The following is an 18,298-nucleotide window of genomic DNA, read 5'->3' on the forward strand; positions in this document are numbered from 1 at the left end:
TTTGCTATAAATTTGGTGTCTTACGATCATATATTCCTCAACCACCTGATGAAGGAGCAGCGCTCTGAAAGCTAGTGCTTCCAAATAAGCCAGTTGGACTATAACCAGGTGTTATGTGATTTTTGAATTTGTCATCTTATATAGTTCACTTCTACCCCAGGAGACATTCCAATGAGCTAACAATGTGAATCTTTCTCCCCTGCACCAGCGCCTCAGCCATGCATTCATCTGCTCTATCCTCCTGTTCTTACCCTCATAGCACCGGGAGTATTCTAGATTTTGCTACCTTCAAGGACCTCCTTTTTAAATTCCTGCTTAACTTCCTAAATTCTCTTCACAGAATCTCATCTTTTTCACTTCCTATGTTACTAGTTCCAATGTGTAGAATGGCCTCCTGCTGGTCCCAGTCTCCTTTGAGAATAGTTCCAGGGAGACAATATACCATTCTTGCTGTCAGCCACAGAATTGTCTATCAGTGCCTCTAACTAGGCAGTCCCCTATCACAATCGATCACTTGGAATCCGATGTACCCCTCGGTACATTAAAGCTCATCTCCGTACCAGAAACCTGGCTGTCAGTGCTACATTCCCCTGACAGTCCGTCACCCCGTACATTTTCCAAAACAGCATGCTTATTTGAGATGGGCATAGCCACTTCCAAAGTTATAGTGCGATCCAGAAGATTGGTCAAGTTATTTTCAATCGATTTTGTTCAATGCCTGTCACCAGAAGATATAGGAGAATGCTGTTTTTTTTCAATGACTTGCAAATAAAACCACACTGATATTCACATCAATATGTAAAACATGAAAAAGATGCATTGTACTTTCAGCTTAGTTTGTTCCTGGCTTGACTTAGAATAGTATATCTGTCTTTTGGATTGTTGTAACTGTACATTGGGGATTGTCATTAGTTGAAGGTACCACAAAATGATCTACCAAGTGCAGTTATACTACATCTGCAACATGTTTTGATTGTTTCCTTTACAAGATTGCCTCCAATAAGTGCAATAATGATACTGAAAATTCTAATGAAAAGGATATTTCATTAACAAAAAAACTTATTTAGCACTTTTCACCAATTGCCTCAAAGTGAGCAGGAATAAGCCATTCACTCCCTGAGCCATTCAGCAAGAGCATGATTGACCTCCCACCTCAAAGCCATTCTCCTGCACTGTCCGATGTTCCTTGGCATCATTAATATCTCGAAATCTGTCAGTTTCTTTCTTGAAAATACTTAGTGACCGAGTGTCGACAACCCTAACTGGTGGAGAATTCCAAAGATTCACCAACATTCGAGTGAAGGAATGCCCCTCATCTCAGTCCTAAATTACCTATTTCTTAATCTGAGACTGCACCACATAAATTAGATTCCCTTATATTTCGTGCTGGTTACATCATCAGCCATGTTTACTCTGCTCAATCCTACCAACCTTTTTTATGTGTCCAATTTTTTAAAAAAAGTATGGTCCTTGTTTGAGTGTAGAAACACATTACTACTTGCATGGTTTAGGAGCAACAATTTTGAAAACTGCTCCACACTTACATTTTATCAAACGTTGAGCCTGTGCTTTCAAACTCAACATCTTTTACCATAGTGTTAGCTCTCATATTGTTCAATGGGAATCTGGATCTGGTGGTTGATTCAGGTGACCTTTATTTGTCTAATTTACAGCACAGTTACAGTATACAGCAAAAAAGACACTCAACCCCCGACCCTCCCCCCCCCCCCCCCCCCACACACACACACACACACACACACACACAGTTGATGCTATTAGTCAGCGGTGCTGAGATGTTCCTCTGTAATTGGCTGTCTCAAACAGCATCCTACACAGTCAATTTCAATGTATTTTCAATTAAGACCACTGAACAATAAAGAGATGGACAGGTTGGTGGGGTCCACCCATGATCATAATGTTTTTATAAACTTTCTTATCTTTCTCCTTGGGGCTTATGACAATGGATATTGAATTCAAGTAACATTTGCCAGAACTGCCAATTAATTAGATCAGGAACTTTTAAATTTTTCATTACAGACAATATAAAAGAATATTGATTTTTGATCAGTACCAACAAAGTTATGTGGTTACACCAAATGTTAGAATTCTTTAGCTAACAAGTTGTGTTTCCAATAATCTCTACCATCCTTGTAATGATAAGTGGTGCCTGAAACTGGTTTGAATTCTTTTCTCCAATGCTTTTGGTGATTCTTTTGTATAGACGTAGATCTAAAACGAGTTCAGAATCTATATCTATGATTAGCTGAAGGAGTTTAACTAAAACCTACTCTTAATATTGTAACAGATTGAGTAAATAATTCAAAAGGAACAATTAATTAGTGTGAAATGTTCTTATCTATGTAACCAATTACAGGTTACAGAGCTGCTTTTGTGCTACTTGGTGAGACTCCATTAAGCAAATATTTTCCCCCACACTCTAACTACAGTCAGCCAGGTTTTGCTGCATTCCATTTGCCATTTTGTGCCGTTCAGTCATGGGTAGCTCTAACACATAATTTATGAATCCACTTTATGAAAGATATTCTTCTAGTAGCATTTTCTTACTTCAAATATCATTATAAGTAGTGTCAGATACTGCCTTAAATATATAGAACTGAATCCTTTTTGAGGCACAACTTTTTTTTGTTTGTTCAGATTACTTTAGTTGATCTCGGAGAGATATATAAAATTCGCATAGGGCATGACAATAGTTCAAATAAACCTGGCTGGTTTCTAGAAGAAGTAAAGCTGAAGGAGTTTAATACAGGACGGGTTATCTGTCTTCCTGTAAACCGTTGGCTAGATGACAATCAGGATGATGGAGATGTATGGAGGGAACTTCCTATTGCCAAACCAGGAGAAAAGCACCTTCCAGGTGAGTGTCTCTGTTTGTTACATTTGATTTGATTTGATTTATTGTCATGCATATTTTGTTACAAAATACAGTGAAAAGTGTTGCTGTCATGGGCGCCATCTTAAAACATAGAAAAATGGACCAAAACATAGAATATAAAGGCAGAAGAATGAAGAAATAAAGAAAAAATGTTCCCTCCTATGGGCAATGGGCCTGGTAGGTAGGCATGAATCCCTTTCACCACGCTGTTGGAACAAAATTCACCACTCTTCAGTACCATCGATGCCCTTGTCATTATGAATCTTTGCTGGACCTCCCCAATGCAGATGTCACCGATACCACCGGGTAGCACATCAGCCCAAGCTTGACTCTGCTGCCGCCATGAGTCTGCATTGGGTCCAACTCACTGATGCAGCCGCTGCTTATGCAACAGGATTTTCTACTGGACCTAGACTCACCTCCACTACTGCCTCCATGAATCTCCACTGGATGTAGATGCCATGAGGAACCTAACCTCGTCTCCACCGAAGCTACCATGAGTTGGCATTATGTGTGCCTTGTTGATGCAGAAGCCACCGGAAACCCAAACTGTTTCTGCCACCACTGCTATGAATCCACACTGAGCCCATTCAAGTCCACTCTGGGCCCATTGCTACTGCCGATGTTGTTGCCCTAACCAAGCTCTTCAACAAGCAGTAAGTAAAATAAAAGAGGAAGAGAGAAAAAAAGCAGAATCGAGAGGGTAAAAGAAAAGTAAAGAAAAGCGGGTGGAGGGGACGTGAAACCCTATTCCACCACCAATTTACCACAAATAATGTTGCTATAATATTGTTATTAAGGTTTTTATTTTTCTCCCAACTTAGAGATTTCTGAATGTTTAGGTTGTTGAATATCCACAGCCCACAATATCAGCACTTGGTTGGAACATTCACATTGAATCAATCAGAAATAGAGACATTGAGATCAACAGCACAGAAAAAGGCTCTTCAGCCCATCACATCCAAGCGAGTGAAAAACAACAATCTAACTAATGGAACAGCCAAATTGCTTAGCAACATCCAAATCAGAACCAATCTGGTTGAATAGTTTGGTTAAATAATCACCCGGTTGTACTGGAGATCAATATCGGCTCAGCTATTTCAGTGATCGCAGAACCAATCTTTAATAAAGTTTGATCTAGACTCCAACTCTTAAGTTTGTGCAAAACTTTGGCTAGACTGAGAATCTATACTGGCTAAACCCCTACAGATTAAGGGTAAATCTTTGATTCCAGTCTCTTATGCGAAGCAGCTGGTTCAGGTAACATTAATTGTAGTAAAAGGCTTAGGCCCAAGCTTGATATAGTGAAATTGGTTAAGAAAGATTCACTGCTGAAAAATGTGTTGCTGGAAAAGTGCAGCAGCTCAGGCAGCATCCAAGGAGCAGGAGAATCGATGTTTCGGGCATAAGCCCTTCTTCAGGAATGAGGAGGGTGTGCCAAGCAGGTTGTAATACTAAGTACCTGAAATTACATTTGGAACATTGTCTAGGAGTCCAAGTAGCAAATGCTGTTTCATTGAGCTGGCAGATGCACCGCCGGTAGTACTGGGACGACAATAAGTAAACTCCATGCATCTTTTGTAGTCCATGGAGTCTGTGAAGTGTTGGTTATAAATAGTGGGCCATCATTTACCAGCAGGGAATTTAAGCATTTCTTAAAGTTGAATGGCATTCGGTGTGGAAGGACAGTTGGTGTCCTTCGATGGTCTAGCAGAAAGAGAAGTCCAAGCTTTGAAGACAGACTTAAACAACCCACAACTTCACTAGATACCAAACTGTCCCTGCTTCTATTTGATTGTAGGACCAACTTTCATGCTACACAGATGGTTCCAGCAGAGTTGGTAATGGGGAGAAGATACTCCACCAGGTGAAATCTAATCTTCCTGCACCTGGGAGGGTGGGGAGTCATGTGAGACGGCATCATAAATGCCAATGCCAGACACAAGAGTCCACTAAGTGAGAGAGAGAGTGTACTTTAAGTTTAGCAGACAAAGTTTGATCTCAGAACCAAGGGAATGGCCCTGCATGGTTACGAGGCATTGGCGAAGCAGGGCCAGGTCCAGTGATGTATAAATTTTGAGTAGGTGGGAAGACTCTGAACAAGCACGTGGACCATATGAAAGCTACAAACTCTCAAACAGTGTGGGAGCAAGTTGTGATGGGCTCCTCAACTGCCTTTTTACTGATCAGGAACCCGTAAGTTCTGCCTTTCTATTGAAAATATCTAAGAATCTGAGCTTTTGCCCGAAACGTCAATTTCGCTGCTCGTTGGATGCTGCCTGAACTGCTGTGCTCTTCCAGCACCACTAATCCAGTATTTGTGAGGGGCAGGTCATGCCTCACAAACCTTATCAAGTTCTTTGAGGATATGACTAGAAAAGTTGATGAGGGTCGAGCTGTGGATGTGGTGTATATGGACTTCAGCAAGGCATTTGATAAGGTTCCCCATGGTAGGCTCATTCAGAAGGTCAGGAGGAATGGGATTCAGGGGAACATAGCTGTCTGGATACAGAATTGGCTGGTTGATAGAAGACAGCGAGTGGTAGTAGAAGGAAAATATTCTGCCTGGAAGTCTGTGGTGAGTGGTGTTCCACAGGGCTCTGTCCTTGGGCCTCTATTGTTTGTAATTTTTATTAATGACTTGGATGAGGGGATTGAAGGATGGGTCAGCAAGTTTGCAGATGACACAAAGGTTGGAGGTGTCGTTGACAGTATAGAGGGCTGTTGTAGGCTGCAGCGGGACATTGACAGGATGCAGAGATGGGCTGAGAGGTGGCAGATGGAGTTCAACCTGGGTAAATGCGAGGTGATGCATTTTGGAAGGTCGAATTTGAAAGCTGAGTACAGGATTAAGGATAGGATTCTTGGCAGTGGAGGAACAGAGAGATCTTGGGGTGCAGGTACATAGATCCCTTAAAATGGCCACCCAAGTGGACAGGGTTGTGAAGAAAGCATATGGTGTTTTTGCTTTCATTACCAGGGGGATTGAGTTTAAGAGTTTAAGAGATCTTGTTGCAGCTCTATAAAACTTTGGTTAGACTGCACTTGGAATACTGCGTCCAGTTCTGGTCGCCCTATTATAAGAAAGATGTGGATGCTTTGGAGAGGGTTCAGAGGAGGTTTACCAGGATGCTGCCTGGACTGGAGGGCTTATCTTAAGAGGAGAGGTTGACTGAGCTCGGACTTTTTTCATTGGAGAAAAGGAGAAGAGAGGACCTAATTGAGGTATACAAGATAATGAGAGGCATAGATAGAGTCGATAGCCAGAGACTATTTCCCAGGACAGAAATGACGAACACGAGGGGTCATAGTTTTAAGCTGGTTGGAGGAAAGTATGGAGGGGATGTCAGAGGTGGGTTCTTTACACAGAGTTGAGAGAGCATGGAATGCGTTGCCAGCAGCAGTTGTGGAGGCAGGGTCATTGGGGACATTTAAGAGACTCCTGGACATGCATATGGTCACAGAAATTTGAGGGTGCATACATGAGGATCAGTAGTTGGCACAACATCGTGGGCTGAAGGGCCTGTTCTGTGCTGTACTGTTCTATGTTCTCTATGTTAACCTGCCTACATTCTTTTAAGGCTATTCTCTTCACTATTTGCCACCTCATCAATTATTGAATCATCTGCAAACTTACTGATCCAACCTCACATTTAAGTTTAAGACCTTTATATAACCTCAAACAGCAGAAGGCTCCAAAACTGATTCACATAGGATGCCATGGACACAGCCTTCTAGTCGAAAGCACACTCCTCTTCCATCACTCTCTGCTTCCTTCCACTCAACCAATTGTGGTTCCACTTTGTCAAATTTGCTTGAATCCTATCAGTCTCTTGATATGATCGGGGGAGGAGGTGTTGGGTGTCTTGAAAAGCTTTGAGGTAGACAAGTCTATAGAGCCCGATGGGTTTTTATTTATTTACAGGATGAGGGAGTCATTGGCTAGGCCAGCATTTATTGCCCAGAGGGCAGTTAGGAGTCAATCACATTGCTTTGGGTCTGGAGTCACATGTAGGCCAGACATGGTAAGGCTAGCATTTTTTTCCCTAAAGGGACATTAATGAACCTGAAGGGTTTCCTACAATCAGCGATAGTCATCATCAGACTCTTAATTCCAAATTTTTCTTGAATTCAAATACAACCATCGGCCCTGGTAGGCTTCAAACCCTGGTCCCCAGATCATTACCTGAGTCTCTGGATTAGTAAAGAGTAAACCACTGGCACTAAGCCATCACCTCCCCCAGGATATTCCACGTTACTGAGGAAAGCAATCCAAGAAATTGCTGGCTCTGACAGAGATCTTTCTATCTTCCTTAGCCACAGACAAGGTCCAAGAAGACGGGAGAATAGCCAGTGTTGCTCCTTTGTTTAAGAAGGGCAGCAAGGATAGACCAGGAAATTATAGGCCAGTGAACTCTTCAGTAGTGGTAAGGAAATGATTGGAGAAGATTCTTTGGGACAGGATTTACTCACATTTGGAAAAGAATGGTCTTATTAGGCTTTGTGCAGGGGAGGTAAAAACAATGACTGCAGACGCTGGAGGTCTTGCCTCACAAATTTGATTGAGTTTTTTGAGGAAGTGGTGGGGATGATTGAGGATTGGGCAGTGGATGTTGTTCGACATGAACTTTACAAAAACATTTGATAAGACCTTCATGATGGGCTGGTCCAGAGTATTAGTCATGTACGATCCACAATGAGTTGGTAAGTTAGATATAAAATTGGAGTTGTGGAGGGTTTTTTCTGACTCCAGATGTGTGACCAGTGGTGTTCTGAAGAATCAGTGCTGGGACCTGTGTTGTTGAAGATATGGGTAGTCTGATTAGTAAGCTTTCATACATCATAAAAATTGGAGTTGTGGAGAGCAAAGATTAGGATACACATCAGTTGGCAAGTTGGGCAAAGAAATGACAGATAGACTTTCATCTGGACAAGTGTGCAGTGATGTATTTTGAGAGTTTGAATCTAAGAGGAAAGTAATCAGTAAATCACAGGTCCTGTAGGAGCAGTGATGTATAGAGGGATCTTGAAATGCAAGTCCATAACTTCCTGAAAGTGACAACAGAATTGGAAAAGTAGCAAGGGGGCCTTTGTGTGGAGCCGCAGGAGATGCAGCAGATACTAAATGAGTATTTTGCATCAGTATTTACTGTGGAAAAGAAGATGGAAGTTGTAGAATATAGTGAAATAGATTATGACATCTTGAAAAATGTCCATATTGCAGAGGAGGAAGTGCTGGATGTCTTGAAACGCATAAAAGAGGATAAATCTTCAGGACCTGATCAGGTGTACTCTAGAACTCTGTGGGAAGCTAGGGAAGAGTTTGCTGGGCCTCTTACTGAGATATTTTTATCATCAATAGTCACAGGTGAGATGCCGGAAGACTGGAGGTTGGTTAACATGGTACCATTATTTAAGAAAGGTGGTAAGGACAAGCGAGGGAACGATAGACCAGTGAGCCTGACATCGGTGGTGGGCAAGTTATTGGAGGGAATCCTGAGGGACAGGATGTACATATATTTGGAAAGGCAAGGACTGATTAGGGATAGTCAAAATGACTTTATGCGTGAGAAATCATGTCTCACAAATTTGACTGAGTTCTTTGAAGTAGTAACGAAGAGGATTGACGAGGGCAGAGCGGTAGATGTGATCTATACGGACCTCGGTAAGGTGTTTGACAAGGTTCCCCATGGGAGACTGGTGAGCAAGGTTAGATTTCATGGAATACACAGAGAACTCACCATTTGGATACAGAACTGGCTCAAAGGTAGAAGACAGAGAGTGGTGGTGGAAGGTTGTTTTTCAGACTGGAGGAGGCCCGTGACCAGTGGTGTGCCACAAGGATCGGTGCTGGGTCAATTCCTTTTCATCATTTATATAAATGATTTGGATGTGGGCATAAGAGGTATAGTTAGTAAATGTGCTGATGACACCAAAATTGGAAGTGTAGTGGACAGCAAAGAAGGTTATTTCATGATACAATGGGATCTTGATCAGATGGCCCAATGGGCCGAGGAGTGGCAGATATAGTTTAATTTAGATAAACACAAGGTGCTGAACCTTGGGAAAGCAAATCTTAGCAGGACTTATACACTTAATGGTAAGGTCCTAGAGAGTGTTGCTGAACAAAGAGACCTTGGGGTGCAGTTCATATATCCTTGAAAGTGGAGTCACAGATAAATAGGATAGTGAAGAAGGCATTTGGTATGCTTTCTTCTATTGGTTAGAGTATTGAGTACAGGAGTTGGGAGGTCATCTGGTGGCTGTACAGGACATTGGTTAGGCCGCTGTTGGAATATTGCATGCAATTCTGGTCTCTTTCCTATCGGAAAGTTGTTGTGAAACTTGAAAGGGTTCAGAAAAGATCGACAAGGATGTTGCCAGGTTTGGAGGATTTGAGCTATAGGGAGAGGTTGAATAGGCTGGGGCTGTTTTCCCTGGAGCATTTAAAGCTGAGGGGTGACCTTATAGAGGTTTATAAAATATTTTTTTTCCCTGGGGTGGGAGTCCAGAACTAGAGGGCATAGGATTAGGGTGAGAGGGGAAAGATACAAAAGAGACCTAAGGGGCAACTTTTTCACTCAGAGGGTGGTATGTGTATGGAATAAGCTGCCAGAGGAAGTGGTGGAGGCTAGTACAATTGCAACATTTAAGTGGCATTTGGATGGGTATATGAATAGGAAGGGTTTGGAGGGGTATGGGCCAGGTGCTGGCAGATGGGACTAGATTGGGTTGGGATATCTGGTAGGAGAAAGTGAGGACTGCAGATGCTGGAGACTACTTCGTTACTCACCGTGATTATTGTTGATTTTCTGCCTCAACTCTACTTTCCCTCTTCCTAGTGCCCTTGATGAATCTCTTTCTATTGCAGCTCTAACTAAATTCAATGATGGCTGGTCCACAACTCAATGGAAAAGAGGATTCCAAAGATTTGCAACCCTTGAAGTTCCTTCATTTCTATTCTATCAATTTGCTCTCTTGTGATTGTGTCATTACATTCTCAATTCCCCAGGTAGCAGAAATACCCAGTCTGCTCTGTCAGGCCTTTCAGAATCTTGTATTTCAATGCAATCACCTTCCTTTTTTGAACTCTATAAAATCAAGTCCAATTTACTTCAACTCTCTTGATGAGAATGCTCTCATCATAGGAACCAATCTCATGAAACCTCTTTGTGCTGCTTCTAAGGAAGGTATCATCTTCCTTAAATTGGAGACAAACTGTGACTAGAACTTCAGTAAGTTGAACAAAGCCTCCTACAATTGTAGCAAGACTTTCTTTTCTTATACACTAATCTCATTCATCACATATCTTCCAAATTGCTTGTGTTTCTTATATTTAGGTCTGTCTGACAATTAACATTTAAAACTTGAATACTGAAGAAAGAAGTCTGTTCTTACTCCTACCAACCAGATAGCCTTGTCACACTTCTGCAGATTACTCTCCACCTTGTTGCCTACTTACTTTAACGATCTTCATTTCTTTTCGATCCCTTTGTGTCCTCCTTCACAGCTTCTCTTCAAACTTAGATTTGTATCATCAAGAAAGCGAATGCATTACTTCCAATTTCTTTTGTCAGATTGTAAATAGTTGAGACCCCAGTATTAATCCTAATTATAACCTGCCAAGTTGAAAATGCCCTGTTTATTCCTATTTTTTGCTTCTGTCCATTAATCAATTCATCATTCATGCTAATATATGAATGCCAACTCCATGAGTGCTTATTTTTTTTTGTGTGGTGTCTCATCGTAAGCCAATCAAAAACCAAAGTGGAATCCAAGTGCATCACATCAACTTACCTGCTTTTATCATCTGACTACCTGCATCCTTAAAAAAAACTTTGATAAATTTATCAACCATTAATTTAGTTTCCTGATACTATTTTCCTGCATAAAATTCCCATCGTCCCAACCCCCAAAAATAAATTATCCTTCACCGCTGATTTTTTCCTTCTCCCTGGCAACTACGTGAGACTGAAAGAGTTCTAATTCTTGGCAAGAGATTTTCAGCTTCTTAAAGAGGTCAAAAGTGGATCACAACATGCAAAGTTTATTACCATTTTTATGGCTTTTTGGCAAATTGGAAGGGTCTCCTGCAAAATATATGCTCAGGGATTGGGATCAGGAAATTTGTTTCTGTATTATGTGTGTATTCCTTTTCTTTAATTCTTTAAAGTCCATATCTTCTTATTCATGCCATGATCACTCAGTTAGTTTGGGAAGACTGTACAATTCATATGAAGCAACTTCCTTCTATTATTTTCTCAGTTTTAAAACTGCAGTGCTTGCATACAAGTCAAGGCATGCTCTGCCAGAAAAGGCGGGTAGGTTCATAAGGAGGAGTTCCTGAAGGTCACATTCAGTACAACTATAGATCTGGCAGCAACAGATCTCCAATACAACCTCAGAGTCTTCAGCAGTCAGGTACTCACTTGCAAATCTTCATTTTGTTAAATGTACAGCACCATGCTCCCTTCAGTAAGGGGGGGGGGGGCACAGAGATAAAAGCAGCTGCATAAATTATCTCATCATGCATGTTCATGGCTCCAAGAACAGAAGGAACCAAGGAGTAAAATGTTCATGAAGAGGAGGAGATGTCAATGAAGTAGAATCCATAAGAATGTATATGTTGGAACAGGGTCACTTCTCTGCCATTGTTTCTTAGTAATGATCAACTGAGTTTTCAGTCCTAATCGGTGCTGGTTAAGCTTTGCATTCTTCTACAATAAAGCCTGCAATGATTGGGATGGCAGAAGTATACCCTCCCAATTGAATGTGGCTATGGCTGTCCATTTCCTCACTAGCAGATCATTGCAGGGCTCTGCAGCTAACCACTGTGGAATTTCCTGGTTATCAGCACACAGGCCCATCCATCAGTCACTGTTGCCCTGATGCCTGAGGCAGTTTACTCTGTTTTGCACGGATGTTGCATCAGACACGGGTTGATAGGATTGCCCTTCATTACAAGCTTCACCCAAGTGCACGTGTGGTCAACTGTGCCCATGTGATGATAAGGGCACTTCTGCGCTATTGAGTGAGGTACATTAATCAATAGGCCACCACCCTTTAAATGTCCAGCTCCTCTGTGACCAAACTAGAGATTGCTGCATGTTTGCAACTGCTACCTCGCCATAGCGGCATATAGCACAAAATCAGACCCTTCAGTCCAACCAGTCCATGCTGAACATAATCCCAACTGTTCCAACCTGCCTGCTTCTGGCCCAAATCCCTCCAAACCTTTCATATTCACATACTTATCCAAAAGTATTTTAAATGTTGTAATTGTAACCACATCCATCACTTCCTCAGAAGGTTTATTCCACCCTCTATTTAAAAAAATGTCCCCCATTCTCTCTCTCTCTCCATTTGCCAAATTTGTTTATCCAAAGGGAATCTGGGCTAACACAAATATTTTGGCAGATCTCCCAGATTTCCAAAGGATATTCCCTGAAAGTATGACTACCTGATCACTACAGTTATTTTGAGAAAGGCTACCTTGTTAGGACCAGGAGGCAGATGACAGATTGGACCTTAGGCATGACAGGGCATCCAAGTGGATCTCTACCAGCTACAACAGGATCACAAAGTCATTTTTTAAAAAAGTGGCCTCTTTGATATCCTAGTTCACTCTGAGATTGGCCCATCCCGGAACAGGGCTATGGAAGGTATATGAGTCAGCATTTTTGGTTTTCATGGCATGTGGTTCCTTGTCACAAACTTCATTGGGCTCAGTCATCTCAAGGGAAAGGCAATGATCATGGCATGCTCAGGATGGATTTTACAATTCATAGAATCCTGACAGTGTGAAAACAAGCCATTCAGCCTAACAATTCCACACTCTCTAAAGAGCATCCCACCGAGAGCCATCCCCCTACCCTATCACTCTGCATTTCCCATGGTTAATTCATCTAATTTATACATCCCTGAACACTATGGACAATTCACCCAACCTGTGCATCTTTAGACTGTGGGAGGAAACCAGAGCACCTGGAGGAAACGTACACAGACACTGGGAGAATGTGCAAACTCCATACAGACTGTCACTAAGGCTGTAACTGAACCTCGGTCCATGGTGCCATGAGGCAGCAGTGCTAACCACTGAGCCACCATGCTGCTCTAAGCTAGGCTTATTGGCCTAAGGATATTGTTGAGTCAGGCTTGTCACCCTCTGTCTCAAATACAGTAAGATTAGATTAGATTACATTACATTACAGTGTGGAAACAGGCCCTTCGGCCCAACAAGTCCACACCGACCCACCACCCACCCATACCTCTAGATTTACCCCTTACCTAACACTACGGGCAATTTAGCATGGCCAATTCACCTTACCTGCACATTTTTGGACTGTGGGAGGAAACCGGAGCACCCGAAGGAAACCCACGCAGACACAGGGAGAACGTGCAAACTCCACACAGTCAGTCGCTTGAGGCAGGAATTGAACCTGGGTCTCTGGCGCTGTGAGGCAACAGTGCTAACTACTGTGCCACCGTGCTGCCCACTAAGCACCAATGCTTCAAGGAGTACTCATTATGCTTCTGAGCATAATCCTGGGAGAGTTCAGTTTGGTACATCTGCTGAAGGGGAAAGCATTGAGATGGCTGTGGTGTGTATGAGAGGGTCAAAACTGGAGAGAGGGGAACAGAGATGACCTGATCTGCTGTGATGGCTTGCAGAGTTCTGTGAGCTGCTGCATAATATTTTATATAAAACTGAGAATTTTGGGGTGTGCAGCAAAAAAATCTTGTAAAGCAGGGTTCTCAAAGGATATGTTGGAGTAGCAACATTGGCTCAGATCAGTGAACATGCGGTTCAATGTTATTTTAACTGAGGGGTTAATGAGCCACCTATCAGAGAAAACTAATATTTCAACCAAGGTCAAGCAGCATAGCACTTAGTTAAGATGCAAGTATATGATTTAGAAGCCACAAACCTATACAGGAGTCTCATTTCATGAGTCCATGAGGAAAATCCAGGCATTGGTATCAAGTTTGAACTGAAGATGAGATCGAAGCCATATATCTGTGCTGTCATAAGGAGTGCTTGTAACATTGTCCCACTTTGCCTCTAACTCTGGCAACACCTTTGTAAATATTTTCTAAACTCTTGCACATTTCACAATATCCTCCACACTATATAAAATTCTAATTAGAGTCATAGAGTCATGTAGCATAGAAACAGAAGCTTTGGTCCAACCAGTCCATGGACAATAATCCCAAACTAAAACGGTCCCACCTGCCTGTGCTTGGCCCATATCCCTCCAAACATTTCTTATTCATGTACTTTTCCAAATATCTTTTAAACATTATAACTGTACTCACATCCATCACTTCCTCTGGCAGTTCATTCCACACATGAACCACTTTCGGTGTAAAATAAAAAATTGCCTCATGTCTTTTTAAAATGTTTCTCCTCTCACTTAAAAAATATGCCCCTAGTCTTGAAATCCTCCACACGAAGGAAAAAGCACCTGCATTCACCTTATCTATATATCTCATTATTTTATAAACTTGTATAAGGTTACCTCTCAAATTCCTACACTCTGGTGGAAAGAGTTCCAGACTATCCAGCCTCTCTTTATAACTCAATCCTCTAGCTATAGCAAAATCTGGTATCTCTCTTCTGAACCGTCAGCAGCTTATTAATATCCTTTCTATAACTGGGCAACCAGAACTGGACACAGTATTCCAGAAGAGGCCTCACCAATGTCCTGTACATCCTCAACATAACATCCCAAATCCTATATTCAAAGGTCTGAGCAGTGAAGGCAAGCATGATAAATGCCTTCTTAATGACCTTATCTTTATACGATGCAAATTTCAAAGATCGTGAACCTGAAGCCCTAAGTTTCTTTGTTTTACAACATTGGCCATGGCCCTATGTTAAACAGTATAAGTCTTGCCTTAGTTTGTTTTTCCAAATATAATACCTCACATTTATCCAAATTAAACTCCATTTGCCACTCCTCAACCCATTGACCCAATTAATCAAGAACTCTTTGTAATCTGAGATAACCTGTCCACTATATCAACAATCTTGGTGTCATCTGCAAACTTATTCACCATGCTTTCTATATCCTCATCTATATAATCTATGTACATGACAAACAAAAGTGGACCCAGCACTGACTCTGTGGAACACTGCTGGTCACAGGTCTCCAGTCCAAAAAATAACTCTCCATCATCATTCTCTATCTCCTATTGTTAAGCCAGTTTTGTATCCAATTAGCAAACTCACCCTAAATCCCATGTGATCTAACTTTACTAATTAGTCTACCACGCAGAACCTTGTTAAAGGCTTTACTAAAGTCCAAGTAAACAATGTCTACCATTCTGCTTCATGTATCTTCTTGGTTACTTCCTCAGAAAACTCAGTCGGATCTGTGAGACATGATTCCCCTCACACACAACCATGCTGACTATCTCTAATCATTTATTGCCTCTCCAAAAGTATATAAATCTTATCTTACAGAATCAATTCCAACAACTTATCCACCACCAGAGTTAGATTCACGAGTCGGTAGTTCCCAGGCTTCTCCCTTGTATCCCTTGTTAAACATGGACACAACATTAGCCACTCTCCAGTCATCCAGCACCTCACCTGCAGTCATAGATGTTGCAAATATTTCTGCAAAAAGCCCCATAATTTCCTCCCTAACTTTCCACAAAATCCTGGGATGCATGAGATCAAGACCTGGAGATTTATCCACCTCTACATTTTCTAAAACCTCCAGAAGCTCCTCTCCTGTAGCTGTTTGCAAAACATCAATATTTATTTCCCTGAATTGTCTTGCCTCCATTTCTTTCTCTACGGTTATAATTGATGCAAAATATTCATTTATTATCTCTCCCATCTCCTGAGGTTTAACACAAAGAAAACCTCTTTGATCTTTAAGGGACCCTACTCACTCTCTCAGTGTTCTCTTGCTCTTAATGTACTTGTAGAATCTCTTTGGATTATCCCAAACCTTATTTGCCAAGGCCAAAGGCTTGTCTGCTCTGTTTATCTTCCTGATCTCCTTCTTAAGAGTGTCCCTACACTCTTTATACTGTTCAAGAGATTTGTGTGAACCGAGTTGTTTGGATCTAAATAATTCCCGCCTCAGGCGACTGACTGTATGGAGTTTGCACGTTCACCCCGTGTCTGCGTGGGTTTCCTCCGGGTTCTCCGGTTTCCTCCCATAGTCCAAAGATGTGCAGGTCAGGTGAATTGGCCTGCTAAATTGCCCGTAGTGTTAGGTAAGGGGTAAATGTAGGGGTATGGGTGGGTTGTGCTTCGGCGGGTCGGTGTGGGCTTGTTGGGCCGAAGGGCCTGTTTCCACACTGTAATGTAATCTAATCTAGTATACAGATCATTTTTGTTCTTGACGAGAACTTCAATATCTTTGCTCATCCATTGTTCTCTAATCTGACCAGCCTTACCTTTTACTCTATCAGGAACTCTGAGCTCCTACTATGGCACTTTTGAAAGCCTTCCACTTATCAGATGTCCCTTTATTTTCAAACAGTCTAACCCAATCCATATTTGAAATTTCTTGTCTCATACCATTAAAATTTGCCTTACCCCAATTAAAATCTTTAATTTTTATGGAAGTCTTATCCTTTTCCAGAACTATTTTAAAACAATATATTTATGATCACTAGACCCAGAATGTTCCCCTACCACTACTTTCGCCCTATCTTATTACCCGACAGGAGATCAAGTTTTGGTCTTTCACTACGAGGAACATTTACATCTTGATAAAGAAAATTTCTTGAACATATCTAACAAATACTTCAACATCGAAACCTTTAATGCTATGGTAGTCCCAGTCAATGTTTGGAAATTAAAATCACTGACTGTTACAATCTTATTATTCTTACATATATCTGAGATCTCTCTACATATTTGTTTTTCAATTTATCTCTGACTATTGGGAAGTCTATAGTATAATCCCATCAAGGCGATCATTCCTTTTTATTTCTAATTTCAACTCATATATTTTCACTGGACTATTTTTCAGAAATATCTCCTCTAGTTACAGCAGTAATGTTTTACTTAATCAAAAACACCACTCCCCCTCCTCTTTTGCTTCTTTTTCTATCCTTCCTGTAGCATCTGAAATCCAGCAGATTGAGCTAGTCCTATCCATCTCTCTCCTATCGCACTCCCAATGCCCCTCCCCCAAGTCCCTCCTCCCTACCTTTTATCTTAGCCTGCTGGACATACTTTCCTCATTCCTGAAGAAGGGCTTATGCCCGAAACGTCGATTCCCCTGCTCCTTGGATGCTGCCTGACCTGCTGCGTTTTTCCAGCAACACATTTTCAACTCTGATCTCCAGCATCTGCAGTCCTCACTTTCTCCTCCTATCCATCTCTCAGCCAAATTTCTGTAATAGCTATAGCATCGCAAATCCCATGTTCCCAAACATGTCCTGAATTCACCAGCCTTACCTATAAGACCCCTTGCATTGAGATAAATGCAGTTTAATTCTTCAGAGTTACTTCATTCCCTGACATACTGTTATCTGTCTTTTCTAATTAACTTGTTCTTTTCAGATTCAAAGCATCTTATCCATCTTTCTATTTGCTCTGCCACTTAGGATCCCTCCGCCCCTTTTCTCTAATAGTCCCTTAATAGAATTAGCAAATCTACTCACTAGGATATTGATCCCTTTCCAGTATAGATGAAACCCATCCTTTTCAACAGGTCTTTTCTACCCTTGAAGAGATCCCAATGATCCAAGAACTTGAATCCTTGAACATTACAGCATCTGTTCAGTCATTGATTTTTCTCCTTTGTCCTTTTATTCTTTCCCTCATTTGAGCTTGGCATCATGAGTAAGCTAGAGATTGCTACTTTTGATTTTTTAAAATCTTTTACTTAAAGTCTTATATTGTACACATCGGTAGGGAATATTTTCGATACCAATGTGTACACTAGCATGTGGTTTCTCTTTCTCCCCTTTAACATTATGCTTTGAACGTTTTGAGACATCTTTAATCCTGGCACCAGGAAAGGAATATACCATTCTAGATTCATGGTCACTGCCGCAGAATCTCCTGTCTGTGTCCTTGACATAACAATTATTCTTTTAAATTTTGTCAAACCCCACCTGATGTAAGGTTCATCCTTAGTGCCCATGATCTGACTGTCTCTACTATTTTCTTCTGGGAGATTATCCTTTTCAACAGTACCCAAAACTGAGTATCTGTTTGAGAGAGGAACAGCCACAGGAGACAAAGGTCATCCATATATCTGACTGATCCTGCTATATATTCACTTCACTAAATCTATTAGGCATCTAATTCTGTCTCTCGTGTATCGTCTCAATTAAGCCGAAAAAGAAACAATTTACGATACTACTATATCTATAAAATGAACTAACTTTCTTTACTCAGAGATAATATTAAGCATGCAAAAAATAAGA

At 41.3% G+C, this 18,298-nt stretch overlaps 1 protein-coding gene across 1 annotated transcript in view; it reads left to right on the top strand.

Annotated features, from left to right (window-relative positions):
- The window catches only part of LOC140476793 (uncharacterized), a 567,118-nt gene that overhangs the window by 235,001 nt on the left and 313,819 nt on the right, over nt 1-18,298 (top strand). Inside the window, exon 28 of the mRNA XM_072569588.1 lies at nt 2,656-2,875. Coding sequence (XP_072425689.1) covers nt 2,656-2,875 — 220 coding nt within the window. The remainder of the gene's footprint in view (nt 1-2,655; nt 2,876-18,298) is intronic.

The sequence above is a fragment of the Chiloscyllium punctatum genome, chromosome 5 (genome assembly GCF_047496795.1).
Source record: "Chiloscyllium punctatum isolate Juve2018m chromosome 5, sChiPun1.3, whole genome shotgun sequence".
NCBI classification, from domain to species: domain Eukaryota; kingdom Metazoa; phylum Chordata; class Chondrichthyes; order Orectolobiformes; family Hemiscylliidae; genus Chiloscyllium; species Chiloscyllium punctatum.